At 39.5% G+C, this 18,148-nt stretch overlaps 1 protein-coding gene across 2 annotated transcripts in view; it reads left to right on the forward strand.

The window, feature by feature from the left end:
* Window positions 1–18,148, forward strand: part of LOC121434753 (semaphorin-3C) — a 151,212-nt gene that overhangs the window by 107,354 nt on the left and 25,710 nt on the right. For both annotated transcript variants that reach the window (XM_041633708.1, XM_041633709.1), the window contains one exon: window positions 3,166–3,388. In XM_041633708.1, coding sequence (XP_041489642.1) covers window positions 3,166–3,388 — 223 coding nt within the window. The remainder of the gene's footprint in view (window positions 1–3,165; window positions 3,389–18,148) is intronic.

An 18,148-nucleotide genomic window follows, 5' to 3' on the forward strand; every position in this document is an offset into this window, starting at 1 on the left:
TTATGTTACCCCAAGGTCCCAATATGCATGCTTCCCTGTTCCAGATGACCATGAAAGAGCCGTGGCCCACTAAATGTCCTTGCCTGGTTTACAATGAGGAAACTCAACAGTGCATATTGAGGGGGTGGGGGGGTCACTTTTTTATCTTGTCACCATTTTTACAACTCATTTTGTCTTGACTGCTAATCCTGTGTCGTGAATCAGCAGTGTGATTCTTAATTAGAATAATCCTTTTCTAAATTTGAAAATGATGTCACAGGAGGAGACTCTTATTTTTCAGGTAGGAGAACATTGTGCATAGATAATAAAAGCATGACTAAAGCAATTATTGAGGGTAAAAATGTACAGAACTCTAGACTGGGGCTGCCAAGAAGGCTTAGCAGATAAAGAAACTTGCTCTGCAAGCATTATGACCTGAATTCAGTTCCTGGAACCTATGTAAAAGTGGGGAAACAGAATTGACTCCACAAAGCTGTCTTTAAACCACACACACACAGAGACACACACACACACACAGAGACACACACATATGCATATATCATCACTAACAACAAAAATAAAAATTGTAAAAATAATAAAAATGAATTTTTTAAAAACTACAAGTTTGTGCTACCTATTTAACCAGCAACTTTAACAAATTTTGAGCAACTTTAACAAAACTTTCATTAAGATTTTCTTAACTTTAAGGAAAAGTTCTAAATAAGACTCAGATAATTTAATAGGCTGTCACATATATGTATACAACAATGTTTAATTTTAAAGAAAAGCCATTCGAAAGAAAGCAAGAAGAGATAAATGGGAGAGTTCAGAAGAAGGAAAGAAGCAGTGAATTATGTAACTATATTAATCTCAAAAATAAAAGAAATTATTTTTATAGGTAATCACACATCAGAGTACTAAACTGACTGGACATTATGCAGCACGCCTCGTAATGTAAGCTAACTATGCACTTTTTTAGTAGCAGCAAAAATGCTTACAAACACTTGAGGAGATGGATCAACACAGCAAGCCACAATTAGTGGTGTCTTCAGAGTCTGGAACTGATGTTCCAGATGATGCCCTCACATTGTTCTTTCCACATTTCATTCAGTGAGCAGCAATGCTGCCCTTTTTCCACTTTGTGTGAAAGACGAAGGCTGGAAACACCCATAACCCCTACTTTGAAGAAGTATGGAACACAATTGTCAGCTTTGAACAACCTCAAATTCAATTCTGTGTCCCCGTTTGGTCTTCATTTTGGGAAATTTATGAACAGGAATATTTACATACAATGTTTTTCTTATAATGAAAAATATTCCAAGGTCATGGGAATATCCAATGACAGACTGTCTTTATTATTTATTTCTTTAGCTGTTTTTTTTTTTCTAAAAAGAGAATGTGTGTGGTTAATGTATGTGTGTCCTATAAAAAGTTCTTGGCTAAATTGTTCTTGGCCTAACGCATGCATTCATGATGATAATGGGTTTGCGTGTGGATTCTGCCGAGAGGTTTGAGCAAATGTTTGCCTGTCCGTGCTGACACAAAGAGCTGATGTCATTGGCTAGATATAGCAAGGCTCCAGCACGGGAGATGACATGTCTTGCTTGGTTTCCAATGTGTTGGTCTTTCTTAACAAAGGCAGCAGTAAAGATTAGACAGATTTCACACAAACCTCCCCATCTCTGTCCTCTGTTAAAGTCTGATAGTGTTCACATTCTGTTCCTGACGGGAGTAAAGAGTTGCTTCGCTGTCGGCCTTGAGAAAAGCCAAGCTCTCTAGTAGGCCACAGTCCTGATAACGTACCGTAATTCCCAAGATGTTAAGAACAGCAATTTTGCTTTGTTTGCTTTATGCAGTATTCCCTTAAAGACTAAATAAAACTAAAACTGGGGTATTGTATTTGAAGTAAAATGTGAAATCCATTTTTGTCATGAAAGTAATGTTATGGAGTATTTAATAGATTTAGACACACACTGTTCGTGCTGACATATTTACTTCACCAATTTGGCTCACAGGACTTAGCACACACGGTCTACCAGTGAGTGAGTGTGAGCTCCAACCTTCAGCATTTCCATTTTACCTAAACTTTGATCCTGGCTATCAGGGTAACCATCCTTCTCTGTCAGTCCGCTTCCACCGTGGAAGCTTTCTAGTTGCCTATTTTCCCAATGCCATTGCCTTTTTCTATCTGCCCTGACAACATGTGGCTCTATCCATTCCTCTTCCAGACAGAAGGGCACCTTCTTTTTCATCTGGCCCTCATACCAAAGTTTCAGGCCAGATCATCTAATGAAGAATGTAATCACTCCCTCAGCTACAGTCACCAGACATTGACTGTTGCTAGTTTCATTGTATGATGAAATGATAGGCAAACCAGGCAGATCCAATTCAGTTTACCATCTAGGCAACAAACATGCAGTAGATATGAAAGCAATAAATATGGAAAGCACCATTTGGTAAAGGGAAATGAGAACTGAGTGAGCAAATGGGAAAGCCAGATGGGCAACTGCATGTACCAAGACTTAAAGACCATTGTTCCTGAGACTCAGGGGTGGCAGGCACTAGCTCCAGTGGCAAGCTTGACTCCCTGCATATAGGAGAGTTGGCAGGACATCCTAAGCTGGTGGTGTTTTGCTCTCTGTAGCTATTGTACTTGATGGAACTCTCTCCCAGATGGACAGTATCAGAGCTCATCCCCACACTGAGCTCCAACTTCAAGATTTGTCTAGGGAAGGGAGATTATACGGAAAAAGATTTTTACATTAGAATTCTAATTGGATGTGATAATGGCCACCTAATTTGTTTTAAAGTCATAGCAGCATTAGAATGTGTCCATGCGTGTTGTTGCCAGCAATATACTTCCTGTTACAAAATTGGAGATAGAAGGATGATGGATGAAAAGAGGGAAAAGTTAGAACATATTCAGATGTGTGTCAGCCCCTCTGTGGAGACTCTGTAGAATAAGGAAGCATTCTACTCAATTATCTAAGCCATTCAGATATCTAAGGAAATGCACCTCAAAGCTTTCTATAGAGACCTCTCTGTCTAAGATCAAATGACTCATCTTCTTCTCTCTGGATCTCCAATGTACTTAAAGAAAGTTCGACTTTTTAAGTGTTTTGAATATGATTATTATTAAGACAAGGAAACCATTTTATTAACTTATTTTCTTCCATTTTTTTTCAGTGCCCAGGCGGGGCATTTACACCTACCATGAGAACCACCAAGGACTTCCCAGATGATGTCGTCACCTTTATTCGCAACCACCCTCTCATGTACAATTCCATCTACCCCATCCACAGAAGGCCTCTGATTGTCCGCACAGGCACTGACTACAAGTACACGAAGATAGCCGTGGACCGTGTGAATGCTGCTGACGGACGATACCACGTCCTCTTCCTGGGGACAGGTAGGTGTTTGAAGTCATGGTGTATGATCGAGGAATGTTCAGCAATTTGGGGAGAAAGGAAAGACCAAATCATTGAGCCGAAAAGGTCATCCGTGTTGCCTTTGGTTTAGCCTTTAGTTGGATCTCTCCCACTTCATTTTCCACAGTTGTAAACAAAGTTAACAAAATAAATCACCGATGTAGTTGTGGTGAACAACTGAAATTCATATATTCAAAGTACTCAAAGTAGTTGAGTTCCTCATCCATATTAAAGTGAAAAATACAAATAATCAGCCAAATTAAGGGCTGGGTGGAAGTTTTCTATATGAACGATGTTCTGAAGAGAAGCAGAATCTGTGACTCACTAACTAATATTTGGAGTCATTTTCCAGAGTGATGGTGATAGATAAGACATTCTTTGTAAATTTGAAAGTAGACTTATATATAGGAAGCTGTTTGGGAAATATTATAGTTGCTATGTTAATCAAACCAGCAATCCCTAAATTTTCTATTTCTTTTACCAGAAATTAAATAAAAATAGTCTTATTTACAAAGACTTGCCTTACTGGGGACAATGAGTTCTAAGTGTTTTAGAGCATTGGCTCTCACCATGTGGTCCTCAGACCAGCAAGGTCAATATCACCGGGACCTTGTTAGAAAAACATTTGTAGGCACGCCTCCCGGAAAGCCAGCTAGGAAACCCAGCCGTCTGTGCTTTAGCAAGCTGTTCTGGCGACTCCAGTGCACACTGTTGCAAATTACTAGAAGGGAGCAAGGAGCCTTGGCCTGCTGAGCAGACAGGATTATAAATTCCATTCCTGCTTGGTTCCATTTACACAATGTCGGCTAGGTTCCTCCATATTGCCCAAGCAGCAGAATTCCACACACTTACTGCCTTGTAGGCGGTGACACAGATCTCATCAGCTCTCCTTTTAGATGTAGGAACAACTCCAGGAAGTTTGCAGTGTGTCTTCTAATTAAAGAAACAGATACAAAGCAGGCCTGTGAAAGCCATTGTAAAAAATGTGGCGGTTGTGAAGTCTGTCCTCTGAATGGGAGGCGCTGCACTCAGATTTCAACCAGCTACAAAATGTGGTTACTCTTTCTTGGCTAAACAAAGCTTCCAGCCTGCTCTTCTCATGAAGTTCTTATTTTATCCCTCCGTGTAACTCCAACCCCAGGTCTGGAGCTTTCGTTCACACATAATTTTTGTTTGAAATCCTGAGACAGGGAATCTTCTAAAATGTGTTCCTTGGCGGGCTTGGCGGAATCTGGCTTCTTGCTGCTCCCTGACTTGTGAGAAACAAAACCCCTCCTTCCTGATCTAATCATTCCTTATCATGGCTCTCCTACCCTGCCCTCTCCAGGATCTTTGCTCTCAATTATAATCTCAATCCCTAGATTCTTTCATTTTATCCTATACCAACGTTGACTTAGAACGCTTCTCCCCACACACAGAGCGTGAGTGCGTATTCACCCTATTGCCAATTCTATTTCACCAGGGCTTTCAATGTTATCATCCTATAGTCACTAAAATACCTCCCAGCTCTTGTATCATACAGCGTTTCAGAACCTCTCTTTTTCTGTTGGGTCAGCCATGTGGTATACAGTTCTTGTCCTCATTCTTCTTGTTTATTGGTGTATCTGCATTTTTTTCCATGTTCTCCTATTCTTTTGATCACCCTGTTTATTCACTTTGCTTTAAATTGTTTCATGTGCAAACACATTTTAAAAGAATGTGTCATTAAAAGTCCTTGGCAATTCAGTAGTTAAATTAGCATTTCAAACAATGTTGTGAAAACTCCATTTATACTCTTCCAAGACTTTCTAACTAATACTTACTACACTTTCCCATATTTTATTCACCATGGTACATTCTTCTCACCCTTTCATCTCTTTGAAGTCTATAATTTCTCTATAGGCATATCACAGGGTTTTGCTAGTCCAATAAATATTTGTCAGGCTGAACTTGAAAGCGTGAATATATCCACTGTTACCCAGGCAATAAAATGAATTCATGCAAGCCCAGAAGACAATCTTCATTTGCATGTACATATGTTTTCATAGATGACTCCTAAATTACTACATAGAGCTGTATTTAGACCAACAGACTTCAATTTAGAGTTTCGTTGAAAAGAAAAATAAAGTCCTGTATTTCTTGACAGAAAGTGGCAGTTTAGAGTCCCACCTCTCTCAATGTCTCCTAGATAGATGATTATTTTCTGTTTGCTTCCTTTGAAGCCTGTTTAGAGGATGGATTGTGATGTCACCGCAGACTTACTTTCTTTTGAAAATCTTTATAACATTTGTAGATTTCATGGGTGGAATTTTCAAGCCTTTTAGAAATGTTCAGCAATTTTTACTTAAATAGAAGACAGCAAGAAGTATAGTGCGGCAAAGATGCTTTGGGTTTTCTTCCCACATAAGCTCTGGCACCTTGACATGGATTTTTATATGTGTACTTAAACACATGTGTCTTTTTACAAGCTGTCTTTGGGCATGGGCTTTTAATTGTAGTGGAGGTTTCACTAATGATCGCTTGCGAAACCTCGTGAGTGTCTTGAGGATTCTGTCCAAGCAGGAGAGTACACGTTGTGGCAAGGCCTCTCCACAGCGTCTTTCTGGAAAGACTGTCACCAACTTAACCACTGATCCATGCCCATACTGTCTCACCAGACTGCACTATCTTTATTGAACAAATGTTCCAACATTCATGAAACTGAGAAGAGTAGGACAGTGATATAAAGTGAAATTTCTTTGAAAAAGATACTATATACATATACATATATATATGTATATATATACATATACACACACACACACATATATATATATATATATATATATAGTGCAGGTGAGTATTTCCATTTTCATGGATGAATCTTGACACACCACTTATGGAGACAATAAAGAAAGCTGTTTTCATGGTGTCCCTTCTTCTCTGCTATCTTCAGACCTTCAAGGGAATTCAATGAAAGCACCAGTTGTCAAGAATGTTTCTGTAGAGACAATGGATGTGGCAGAATTCAATAGAATGATATGGAATTACAGATGTGTTGCCAGTGTGAGCCTTGCAAATGAAAGTGTAGCTCACACAACCTCTAATTGGCTATGTGGGCTCAAAGCCTGACACCTATTACAACAACTCATTATCATTACAGAATTTATTGCGTCTTAGATGCTGATGATCTAACCTTCCAACTTTATCACCAGACAACCAAGTAAATTATCAGGCCAAAGAGGAGGCTCAATAGTTAAAGGCTAAAACCCACAGCTCAAATTACAAAAGCTAAGATTAAGTTTCCTTTATGTACAATGAAGTCCCAAGCAAAATAAGTAAGTAAAAGGCAGAGATAAGAAAAGACACAAGGTTAGGAGAAAAGAATAAAGAAGGTCGGACAAGGAGAAGACAGAGCTTCAGCCAGCAAAGCCTACATAGATTCCTTGATCTTTTTTTTTTTTTTACAGAAAAAGATTTCTCTGCTTATTTGGGTTGATAAATATAGAATTTTAATTAAGTTAAGGAAACTATTTTACAGTCCATGGAGGCTGTAAAGGTATTCATGTTTCTACAAATAAAAGTTCTTTTATATATTACATGCTTTTTTGTTAAAAATTAAGCTGAGTCTACTTAATTATTTTCATATAATCACTGCTATTACCCCTTTAAAATCTCATTTTGTATGTGTGTATAAAATCAACTATCTGTTTTAATCATTAATATTCACTTTTTTCTTATTCTTTGAGAAGGCTTTAACATGGAAGCGGAAGCTATCATGGGATTAGCGTTTCTCTTTTAAGTTGCCACCTACTGCTGTTATCCAGGCCACAGGCCCAGAGCAGACTCTATTACACGGTCAGGAGATTTTACCCTGTTTTCCTTTTGCTTCTGGAGCTATGAAAATATTTTAGTGTCTGGGGAAGGTTCAGACACATTCTGTCAAGTTCCCCCTTTTAGCACTACACATGAATCAGAATGATGTGACTTTTGACGAAAGAGTAAGTGTTCTTGTGAATGGGTGTTAAAGATTTAGGATGATTTACCAGCGTTGTGGTTTCTGAAGGCAGGATCGTTGTGAGTGGTCCCCCACCGCAACTCTAATATGGAATATACCATTTCATGCTTGTTATTAGCTCCCATTTAACTGGACGAGTACTGAGTCGGGATATTGACTCCAGGAAGTCTTCCCAGTCTCCAGAATTTTGAAGTATGGGCCACATGTGTGAGGAGAGCCTGAGAAGGCCTGTCTGGCAATACTGGAGAATAACCACATTCTTCCTAACGAGAGGTGTTGGCAGTTGCTGCTCTTGGAATGGCACCCTGAATGAGCCGCTGTGCCAGGAATTCCGAGTTTTTAAAGAACTCTCTAAAATACTCATATAAAATTTGATAGCTGCAGAAATGTGTTTGATTTGGGGAAAGACTACCCTCATTTGAGAACTACGCGTGAAAATCCTCTAGGAATGATGTACACATTTCTCTCTCATTTAGCAATGGAGAATGAATCTCTCTAAGATCACTGGGGTTTTATGGCACTGTAGGTCACTTCCTGCCAGGCCAGAATCTGAAAAATTCTGAGAGTTTCTCATGAGTTCCAGTTCCGTGGGGCTTTACACAGCAGTCAATGCTGATGGGACACAGTGGAACCATGGCTGAATCGAGGGGAGGAAAATGAAAATTCATGTTGTCATGGAGGCTTTACCATGTAAACGGCAGCAAAGAAGGAAGTGGTAGAAAGAAATAAGGAAGGGAGAGGATAGTCTCAGTGACGTTCTGTTCAAGGACACATGCTTCCACATGAACTGTGCCTAGTAAGACGAGGCACTGATTCACTGGACATAGCCCTTGCTATGTAAACTCGACAACATGAGTGTAAATCTGTAGAACCCACTTATCATCCCAGCACCTCCATGGGGAGGTGGGAAATGGAAATGGGACACTCCTTAGAAGTCTGTAGGTTAGCTAGCCCAGCATACCTAGCACAAGAGAGAATGTCTAAAGGAAGGTGGTTTCATTTATTGATCTACCTCCACATAGGAACCAGGGCATACATGCAAAGCACTGAGTCATACACATGCAGGCCCACATACATGCACACACACCCATACACACACACACATACAAACTATTTAAAAATTATAAAGTAAATTATGCCGTAGCATTTACTAAAGTCAAAATATTGTTTTAATCCCTGAAAATAAATATTTCAAACAGCAGAATATCTACTTATAAGCCATTCCTTGGAAATGTGTTCTTTGAAAGGCCGGAGTCTCCTATAATTATTATTTGGACTTCTTAAAATATCATTGCTTATCATTGTATTCCAGTAAGTAGATAAATAACATTTCTGAAATATTTTCTTATTACAGTGATGTTTGCTTTTGCTGGGCACATGAACAATTTCATCTATCCTTCATAAATATTATCGGAGTAATTCCATGAGTAATTCTAAGAATGTAGGCTTCATGAATGGGCCATCTTCTATAAGTAGGCAAGGCTTCTAGAGGTGGGACTGGGACACCAACCCAGCACAGAACCTTTGATCTTCAATTCATCTTGGCAGCAAGACGTGCTGGGGTAGTGGTGGCACAAAACGTGTGGGGCTCTGGGGGTAGACAATCAATGACTGGTCCAATTTGAGGCCTATACCATGAGAGGGAGCCTGTCCCTGACACTGCCTAGATGGCCAAGAACTGGAGACTGGATATTTAGGGTAGAACATGACTGGCTAAAAATAAAACAGAAATAAAAAGTCAATGAAATGGTTCCTAATGATAATTCTACTACACTCATAGACCAGAGCCTGGCATAATCATCATTAGGGAGGCTTCACCTAGCAACTGATGGAAAAAGTCAGTGAAATGATTCCCAATGATAATTCTACTGTGCTCATAGACCAGAGCCTAGAATAATCTTTATTAGGGAGGCTTCATTCAGCAACTGATGGAAACAGATGCAGAAAGCCCGTACCCAAGCGTTAGGCAGGGCTGGAGAATCCAGAGGAGAAGGGGGAAAAAGACTGTAGGAACTGAAGGGGTTAAGGACACCACAAGTGCACAGCTACCAGAATTAACTAAGCTGGAAGCTCATAGAGACTGAAGCCACAATCAGGGAGCCTGTATGGGTCTGCACTATGTCCTCTGTATATACGTTGTGGTTGTTTAGCTTGGTTTTCTTGTGAAATTTCTAACCTTGGGAGTGGCACTGTTTCTGTCTCATTTGCCTGCTCTTGGGAATCTTTTCCTCCAACTGGGTGGCCTCTTCCAACCTTGATTTTAGGGTATGTGTCAAGTCTTATTGTAACTTGTATTGTGTTTCGTTAATATCCCTGGGAGGACTGCTATTTTCTGAAGGGAAACAGAGGAAGAGTGGATCTGGGAGAGAGGGGAGGAGGGAAGGGTGAGGAACTAGGAAGAGTGGAGGGAGAGGAAACTCAGGTCAGGATGTAATATACAAGAGAAAAATAAAACAAACAGACAGACAAAGAATGTAGGCAGGCTCTATATGGCTAGAGAGATGTCTCCATAGGGCTGTGGAGATGGCTCCATAGGGCTGGGGAGATGGCTCAGCTACTAAAGGCTCATCTCATCACCAAAGCATCAGGAAGATTGGGCCTGATGAGTTTAGGAGATTTGATCTGGTGTATTTAATATTGAAAACCCAGTTCCTGGACTAATATATCACTTGGAGTAGCTGCTCTATAGACATTATTTGTGTCAGTGAGAGAATGAGTTTCATTTGTTATCCAGCATTGGTTCAGATGTACTTGTAGATCATGTAAAGTCATTCCCATATTGACTATGACAAATTCACAATGGAAAAACCTGCTAATTTTACAGTTTAAACATTTATATTCAAGTCCCTACTTTACTTAGCATAGTCTACTTATATTTTTCTTTTCCTGAAGTTAATTTCATTTTCATTTTCTCATTAGACGTTGAACAACATGTTTTATCCACACATTTCAAACCGGTGTTGCTGATGAGTTGACAGGACACTGGCTTTGGCATTATCACACACTTAACCTCATCTAAACATTGTCACCAAGTCCTAAATGTGAGCCAGACATCCCTAACAAGGTGACAGAGAAGACAGAGATAAACTTTCCGATGAAGTGGCCTGAATTTTTGTGTGAACTTCAATTGTTCTAAAAATTTAACCTGCAAGTCTGGTACAATCTTGCCAGTTATCTTCCATTTTGACATGGAAGTACACACTTTTTGTGACAGGGGATTGTTACACAAGAAAGTAGGGCTTAACCTGAGTTTTTGGAATGATTTAACCTGACTTTTAAGATCATCCCACTTTTACAGGTTTTACTATTTTTTAAGAATTTTAAGGATATATTATACCTATATCCAAAATGTCTGACACGTTTAACAAATCACATAGGAAACCTGATATGCTTCTCCTTGTTTAATTCAAATAGATTCTGTACAATGGATTGGTATATTGAAGGGCTTCTGGATATGCAAGTGTATAGTGATCCCAGTAAGAGTGTGGACAGAAGTTCCTGTTCCACCTAGTCCCACAGCCATTCACTCCTAATCAACACATGGAGACTTATATTAATTATAAACTGTTTGGTCTATTACTAAACTTTATTACTAACTAGCTCTTATGATTTAAATTTACCCATAATTCTTTTTTTCTCAAAGATTTATTTATTTATTATGTACACAGTGTTCAGCCTACATGTATGCCTGCAAGCCAGAAGAGGGCATCAGATCTCATTGCAGATGGTTGTGAGCCACCATGTGGTTGCTGGGAATTGAACTCAGGACCTCTGGAAGAGCAATCAGTGCTCTTAACCTCTGAGCCATCTCCTCAGCCCCATAATTCTTGCCTATATTTAGCCACATAGCTTGGTACCTTTTCTCAGTAAGGCATTCTCATCCTACTTCCTCTGCATCTGGTTTGTGACTGATTCTACCTCTCCTCTTTCCAGAATTCTCCTAGTCTGGTTGCCCTGCCTACACTTCCTACCTGGCTACTGGCCAATCAGTGTTTTGTTCAACTAATAAGAGTGACAAATCTTTACAGTGTACCAGAGTATCATTCTCAAGCATTTCTCTTTTTTTTCTTTTCAAAACAAGACTCTGAATCACATCTCCTTTGTTTAGCTTTTTGCCTGACCATTATCCATAACAAGTTGTAACCAACACTCTAAACAAAGAAAAACATCCATAATTTATTTTTGGGGAATGTGGCTGTAGTTTTCTAGGTTGCTTCCTGCTGACTGGGGCACTGGTAAGACTATAGGAACCCAAAGAAAATTTAGGATTATGGTCAAGTCCTGACTGGAGTATTCTGTGAGACCGGATCATCTCAGCCAGCAGCCTCGAGCTGTTCTGAATATGGAATTCAGAGAAAACTGCTACGGGGTGCTCTAAAATGTTAGATTATCTGGGCCATCCACTCCTATGGGAGATTTTTTTCAGGGGATCTTGCTTGATCAAAAATGAATCTATATCCTCCCATTTCCTGTAGAAACAAAAGTAGAAACTCTTCTCCAACATAACATATTTTTGACTTAAATTTTGAAGTCAAGGCATTTTCAAACATCATAGGTTGAATTAATCCAGCAGCACTTATACTCAAATGTCTTTTAGCAGCCGTTTCTCCTTCCTCAGCAGTCAAACAATCAAAGACAATGCAAGAGCAGAGTTTCCAGATTCTCTGTGAATTTTCGATCTTTAGGTGACTTTTTCTTATGCTGTTTTTTTTTATTTTTATTTTTGATATTTGAATTTTTTAGACAAGGTTTCTGTCTGTATCTTTGGCAATCCTGTATCTCACTCTGTTGACCAGGTTGGCCTCAAATTCACAGATACCTGCCTGCCTCTGCCTCTCAAGTGCAGGGATTAAAGGTATGCACCACCACACCTGGGTACTCTGATTCTTTTTAAAGAACTTTCTCTGTCTTTACAGTGTACAAGAGCATTATTCCACAGCACAAGAGACAGAGTGATTGCTCCATAAGATTGGCTCATTTTCTACTTAGTCACTGGCATTTTTCTTGTTTGTTTGCGGACGGCTAAAGTAAAACCTCATCACGGTGTTGCTGAGCTCGCTTCTCATAGGATAATAAGGATGTTTCAATGCCTCGCATGTTGAATTATGAAGTCTGCTGTCTAATTGTGGAGCCTAAGTCTCCACGCTAGCGTTTTGTTCTTGCAGTTTTGTTCTGCCAGCTTCCCAGGGCTAGTCCTTGCGACCCTTGTTCTAGAAGAAGAACACACAGCCTCCTGCTCACCAGGCTGGGCCCCCTGTAACCCTCCATAGGCCTGTAGCTGTCAGTTGTGGTGATTGTTTGCCTGGAAACTGGCTCTGAAAAAGAAAGTGGCTGCACAGGGAAGGTGGTGGCACATGCCTTTAATCCCAGCACTCGGGAGGCAGAGGCAGGCGGATCTCTGTGAGTTCGAGACCAGCCTGGTCTACAGAGCTAGTTCCAGGACAGGCTCCAAAACCACAGAGAAACCCTGTCTCGAAAAACCAAAAAAAAAAAAAAAAAACCAAAAAAAAAAATTAGAAAATGAGAGAAAGTGTTTTATTCAGAGTGGCAAATGAATTAGAAATTAGGATAGAAGAGTTAAGGGCAGAGCCTGTGAGGCAAGACGTGGGGTTAAAACTCCAAGTGTATGTCTGCTTGGTGTATTTTCCACTGATGTAGTAGGAATATATTGAGCATCCAAATAACTTTCTCGCAGTTCCGGAACCTAGAGATGTGGTACTAGATTAGCGAAAGGCTCTCCCAGGTGTGTTTAATGCTTGTGACCTTGAGAAGGGGGCATTTTTCTAAACTGTGTGGATGTGCTCAACACAAATATGTGGCTCTTTAATAAGCCAAAAGACAGTTTGTCCTTGCTCTAGTCAGGAAGATGAGAGACTGTGGAAGCAATGTGAGAATGACCCTGGTGACCCTGGAGATGGAAGAAAACAATTATATGTGGAGGAAGATAAGTCACTAAAGTTTTAAGCCACAGAAAAGCAGTTTTCTTTAGAACATACAGATTGGGAAGCTCAAAATACTGATTTTGGCATCCTGAGACCTATGTTTAATTTCTAGTCCCCATAAAGCTAAGAGGAACAGCGTGTGTTATTCAAAAACACTAAAATTGCCGATAATTATTTATGTAGCAATTTAAAACACATTTAAGAAGCTTTTGAATTCTAGCTTAATTGATAAATTTAAAGAACGTAAAAACAGTTATTAATCAAATTTTCTGTTTTTAGACTCTGAAGGGAAAGTCAACACTGACTAATGCGTAAAGATAATATTACACATCAGACTAAGCTTCTTTATTAGTTGCCAAGGTGAGGTACAGTAAGAAACCATGACAATGTCTTGTAATCACAACACATAGTTTACTATTTTAAGGTCGGCGGAGTCAGTTTCTCAATCTCTTAAGCCTGGGTATCATATGATACAGCACAGCAATGACACTGAGATCCTATCAGCTCGCATGGTGCTATTGCCTAAAAGCAAGTCGCATGCTCCTTGATGAAGGGAACAGGCACGTGCCTTCTAGAGAGACAACTTAGAATATGGCCGCCACATTCATCTTCATTGCAAAGTATTTTTGTTCATGTTCATTTTGAAGGCACGCATGCATGTGCTTTCATGACATGTCATGTGTGTGGAGGCCAGAGGAGCGATTTGGGAGCTTGTTTGTCTCTTTCCCCTTGTGAACATCAACTCAGGTGGGCAGTGGCCAGTGCCCACTCAGCCTTTTCATCTACCCTATTATACTGATGGAGAAAGGACTCTAAAATTGCCGAAAGGAAAGATAGCTCTTGTGTTTCAAAGGTAGGAAGTGACACCCATATAAAACAGGAGATGGAAGGTGGAGATTCAAAGGGCTTACTTAGATCAAGAATTATGCAGACGAAAAGATGAGATGATAAGAAATTTATTGTTGTCATAATCACATATTATTGACTATGTGATTTATATATATATTAGCCTGAATGTTGGAAAAATTGCCTTTTCTTTTCATCTATCAGGCATCTGTTATGAAAAGCAGTAGCAGTTTTCCTCAAAAATACAAATATGTAATTTAATTTACACTATAACATATACTTAATTTTTATTATATTTAGTTAAATAAATTTCAGTATCTCATTATAATAACACAGAAACAACAAAATGAAAGTCTCCTTCTCTTTTAAAAGTGTATAAACTAAGAATTTGATTAACCGAATGGCTTATTTAGAATTGCAGTGTTCTTTCAGCATTGAAATAAAGCCAAAGTCTGTCTCATAATGGACTGAAGTTTTGGTGGCCTCTCCAGACGGATAAGTCAAAGAGGGTGTCACTACAGATGTACTTCAGCCTAGAGTGCTGTGCTAGAGATAGAGAGAGGAGCCTCATTAGCCGAGTGTGTGTTAGATGTATCCCTGACAGTGCTGAGGCCAATCTAGGGAATTATAATGATAAGGACTTAACTCCTAGAGTTCCTGGAATGAGGAAGAAAATTAAGAAGCGTTTTCTAATGAGTGAGGAATGATCTTGAAAATAGCGCAGAAGTGACCTTATGGTGACCTTGAGAAAGATGGAGCAGTCAGGAAGAAGCAGTGGACAAGATCATTTTATTTGGATTCCCTCGTTACTTGCTGTTTTCCACATTATGCTACTTTCCTGTGTACTAGTCACATCGAGGAAAGAATAACTATTCCATTTGTATAGATGTAATCAGAAGAAAGGGAACGGCCAATAAGGGCGAGTTAATAGTGGATCTGGATATGACTATAAGGGAATGAGCTTCCTTATCTGAAAATGCAGAAACAAGGACATCCCAAGCCACTTTGTAGAAATGATTTGAACTTCAAAGCTAACGTAGATGAGCACCATAAGGTCAAAACGGTGCTGGAGAAGAGGTTCATTGGTGATGGTACAATTTATTAATCTTGGAGGTGTAGTTCTTCCCTGAGTAATCTAGGGGTATTAGAGAATCAATATAGGAGTAATCTAGAATTAATACAGGATTAATATAGGAGTACTCTAGGATTGATACAGCAGTAATATAGGATATAGGAGTATTGTATGATTAACACTGTAGTGCTCTAGGATTAATACAAGAGTGATATCAGAGTATTGGAGGATTAATACTGTAGTGACCTCGGATTAATACAGGAGTGATATAGGAGTAGTATAGGAGTATTTGATCTGGGATTAATACAGGAGTGATGTAGGAGTAATGTAGACTTAGAAAGGCTGAACATAGTTCTCTGTTTGAAATTTGTTGTTGCATCCTAAATAGGAGCTAATGAGCCTTACATCACTTACCTGCATTCTCCTTGTAAAGTATATTTGTTTGAAATTTGAAGCTGCTTTTTCTTTCATTTTAAATGTGTACATATGTGTGTAAAGTAGATGTGTGTGTTTGTGTGTGCAGAAGATATAGATATCAGGTATTGTACTTTATCACACTTCTATCATTTTATTTGAGACAGAGTCTCTCACTGAACTCAAAAGTCCCTAAATAACTAGAATGCCGCGCCCAGGAACTTTGAGGATCCTTCTATTCTACCTCACCCCCAAGCTAGAGTTATAGATCATCACCACTAGGCAAAAGGAGGGGATAGCAAGGGCAGAGACACGAAAATAAAAGGAAGGTCAAGAGAAGAGAAGAGAAGAGAAGAGAGGAGAGGAGAGGAGAGGAGAGGAGAGGAGAGGAGAGGAGAGGAGAGGAGAGGAGAGAAAAGAAGGAGAAGAGAGGAGAGGAAGATAAAAGGGAAAATAACTTTAGTGAGAGATCCCAGCTGGAGCTGCTGGTGGCCTTTTGGAAATTACAGAGCAAAGCACTGGTTTATAACAGGTTTGGGTGCTGCTGGAACACGCGGAGACCAATAAGAAGTGGCCAAAGACAATACGCTCAGTTATATACAGTGTCTCTAAACTTTACTGCAAAGGTTCACACAGCTTGTCTCCTTTGATCTTGAGCAGCCTGTCAGGTGTGAAGGGAAAACGCAATATCCATATTTTATAGACAAAGGAAATTTTACAGGCCCCAATTTTGAATCGCCTGTGTAGGGACATGATCTCCCAAGCAGCTGCTCCCGGTGTGCACCTGGGCAAGGGGCTCTCTCACCACCAAATGCTCACTGCAAATAGCAGATACAGGACATAACTGCGCTCATCCCAGGATGCAGTTGTGGGAAGCATCCCTTCTAACAACTGCTGTTGGGGAAACACAACTGTGGTGTCCTTAATTAGCAGGGTCCTTTAAGCCCCTCTTCTTCTGGGGATTTACAAACTGCTTATTTTAAAACATGACATGGTTTCACTCTATAGTTTTACTTGAATCAGCCTCTTGAATGTTTTTGTTTGTTTTGTTTAAGTTGCAAGTGTTTATTGTAAAAACATGTTTATAAAAGAAGAAAAATAAATTGTAGTTTACCATTCCTTCTTTCAAACCATGTTGTTAATATCTAGGCATTTCAATCTGGCTTTTGTATTCTGCAAGTTGAAGAATTATAAGGCTGGGAAAATCTCAGGGGAAGTATCAGACACAGCACACAAAAATTAACTACTAAAGAAATGCTTTTCTGAGGGATATGGAGACACACACACACAAAAAAAAGAGAGAGAGAGAAAGACAAAGACAGAGAGAAACAGAAACAGAGAGATACAGAGAGAAAAAGAGAGAGTCAGAGAGAGACTGATAGATAGACAGGCAAAGGCACAGAGAGAGTAGCAGGATAAACAGAGAGACACAGAAAAAAAAAAAAAAAACAGCAAGCCACACAGAAAGGCCCTTTCAAACATGTGGAACACTGCAAAGCCTGAAATCTGAACTCTTCTCAAGGGATGGGGATCTGAAGGTTCTTTACTTGGGTCTTTTTTCCCTAACTTAGGGTTGTTCACTTTGAAGAAAAACAGGAAGACGATAGGGTCATAATTCAGAGGAAAACATACCCTGAGCCCATCTTGAACTTAGCAGCCGGAAGTGTGAAGAGGGAGCTGGAAGTGTAATATCTTTACTACCTATCTATAGTGTCTCTCTTGATCTGTCTACCTACTAATGATCTTTCAAAATCCCTACCCCCTCAGAATGTACTTTAAAATTCAGAAAATTTTGAAGAGGAAGCATCAATGTATACATGTATCAGATGCCTTGCGAGTTCTTGACCATACCTCACGATAGCACACAGTACTATCTTCTACATAGAAATCTTTAACCCAAACAAACCAAATGACTTCACATCCGTACAGGTCAGACTTTATAATAAATTAGTTAAAGGACCTATTTTGTCACCATAAGATACATATCTTAAATAGACAAAAGCACTACAATGTTCGTAATCTAGGGCTGTGTTTAGAGTTAGCAAACTATCTCGTATGGAGTGTGATCCTCAACTCACAAGCAAGTTATTATGTTATGAATGCAAACTTATCTTACAGGGTCAGATATTGCAAATAGATAATTTGACATTTCTTTGTGTGTGTCTGTGTGTGTGTGAATATCATGTTTTACTGTCACCTGGATCCTGAGTATATTGCTTGTGTGTTTGTTTAGTTATCAGGGTTTAACGATTCCTAAAACAGGAAGGGAAGATAGTATGGCAGGTCTTCGATATGGTTTGAAGAGGTCTCCTGAATCTTTCGTAGGTATTTTTGTGACTGTTCTCCTTAGGAAGGGGCTGTGGGGGCTGCACTCTCCTGTTAGTACTGGCTGTATTCCTGATCTACTGTGGCAGTTATATGTTGTGCACCTTCAGTACCAGTATCCCTGGACTTACTGGAAATGACTTTGTTGCCCTTGGATCTGTTACCT

This window comes from Microtus oregoni, unplaced genomic scaffold, assembly GCF_018167655.1.
Source record: "Microtus oregoni isolate MIOR12 unplaced genomic scaffold, Mior012 000044F_ref0000062, whole genome shotgun sequence".
Classification (NCBI taxonomy): domain Eukaryota; kingdom Metazoa; phylum Chordata; class Mammalia; order Rodentia; family Cricetidae; genus Microtus; species Microtus oregoni.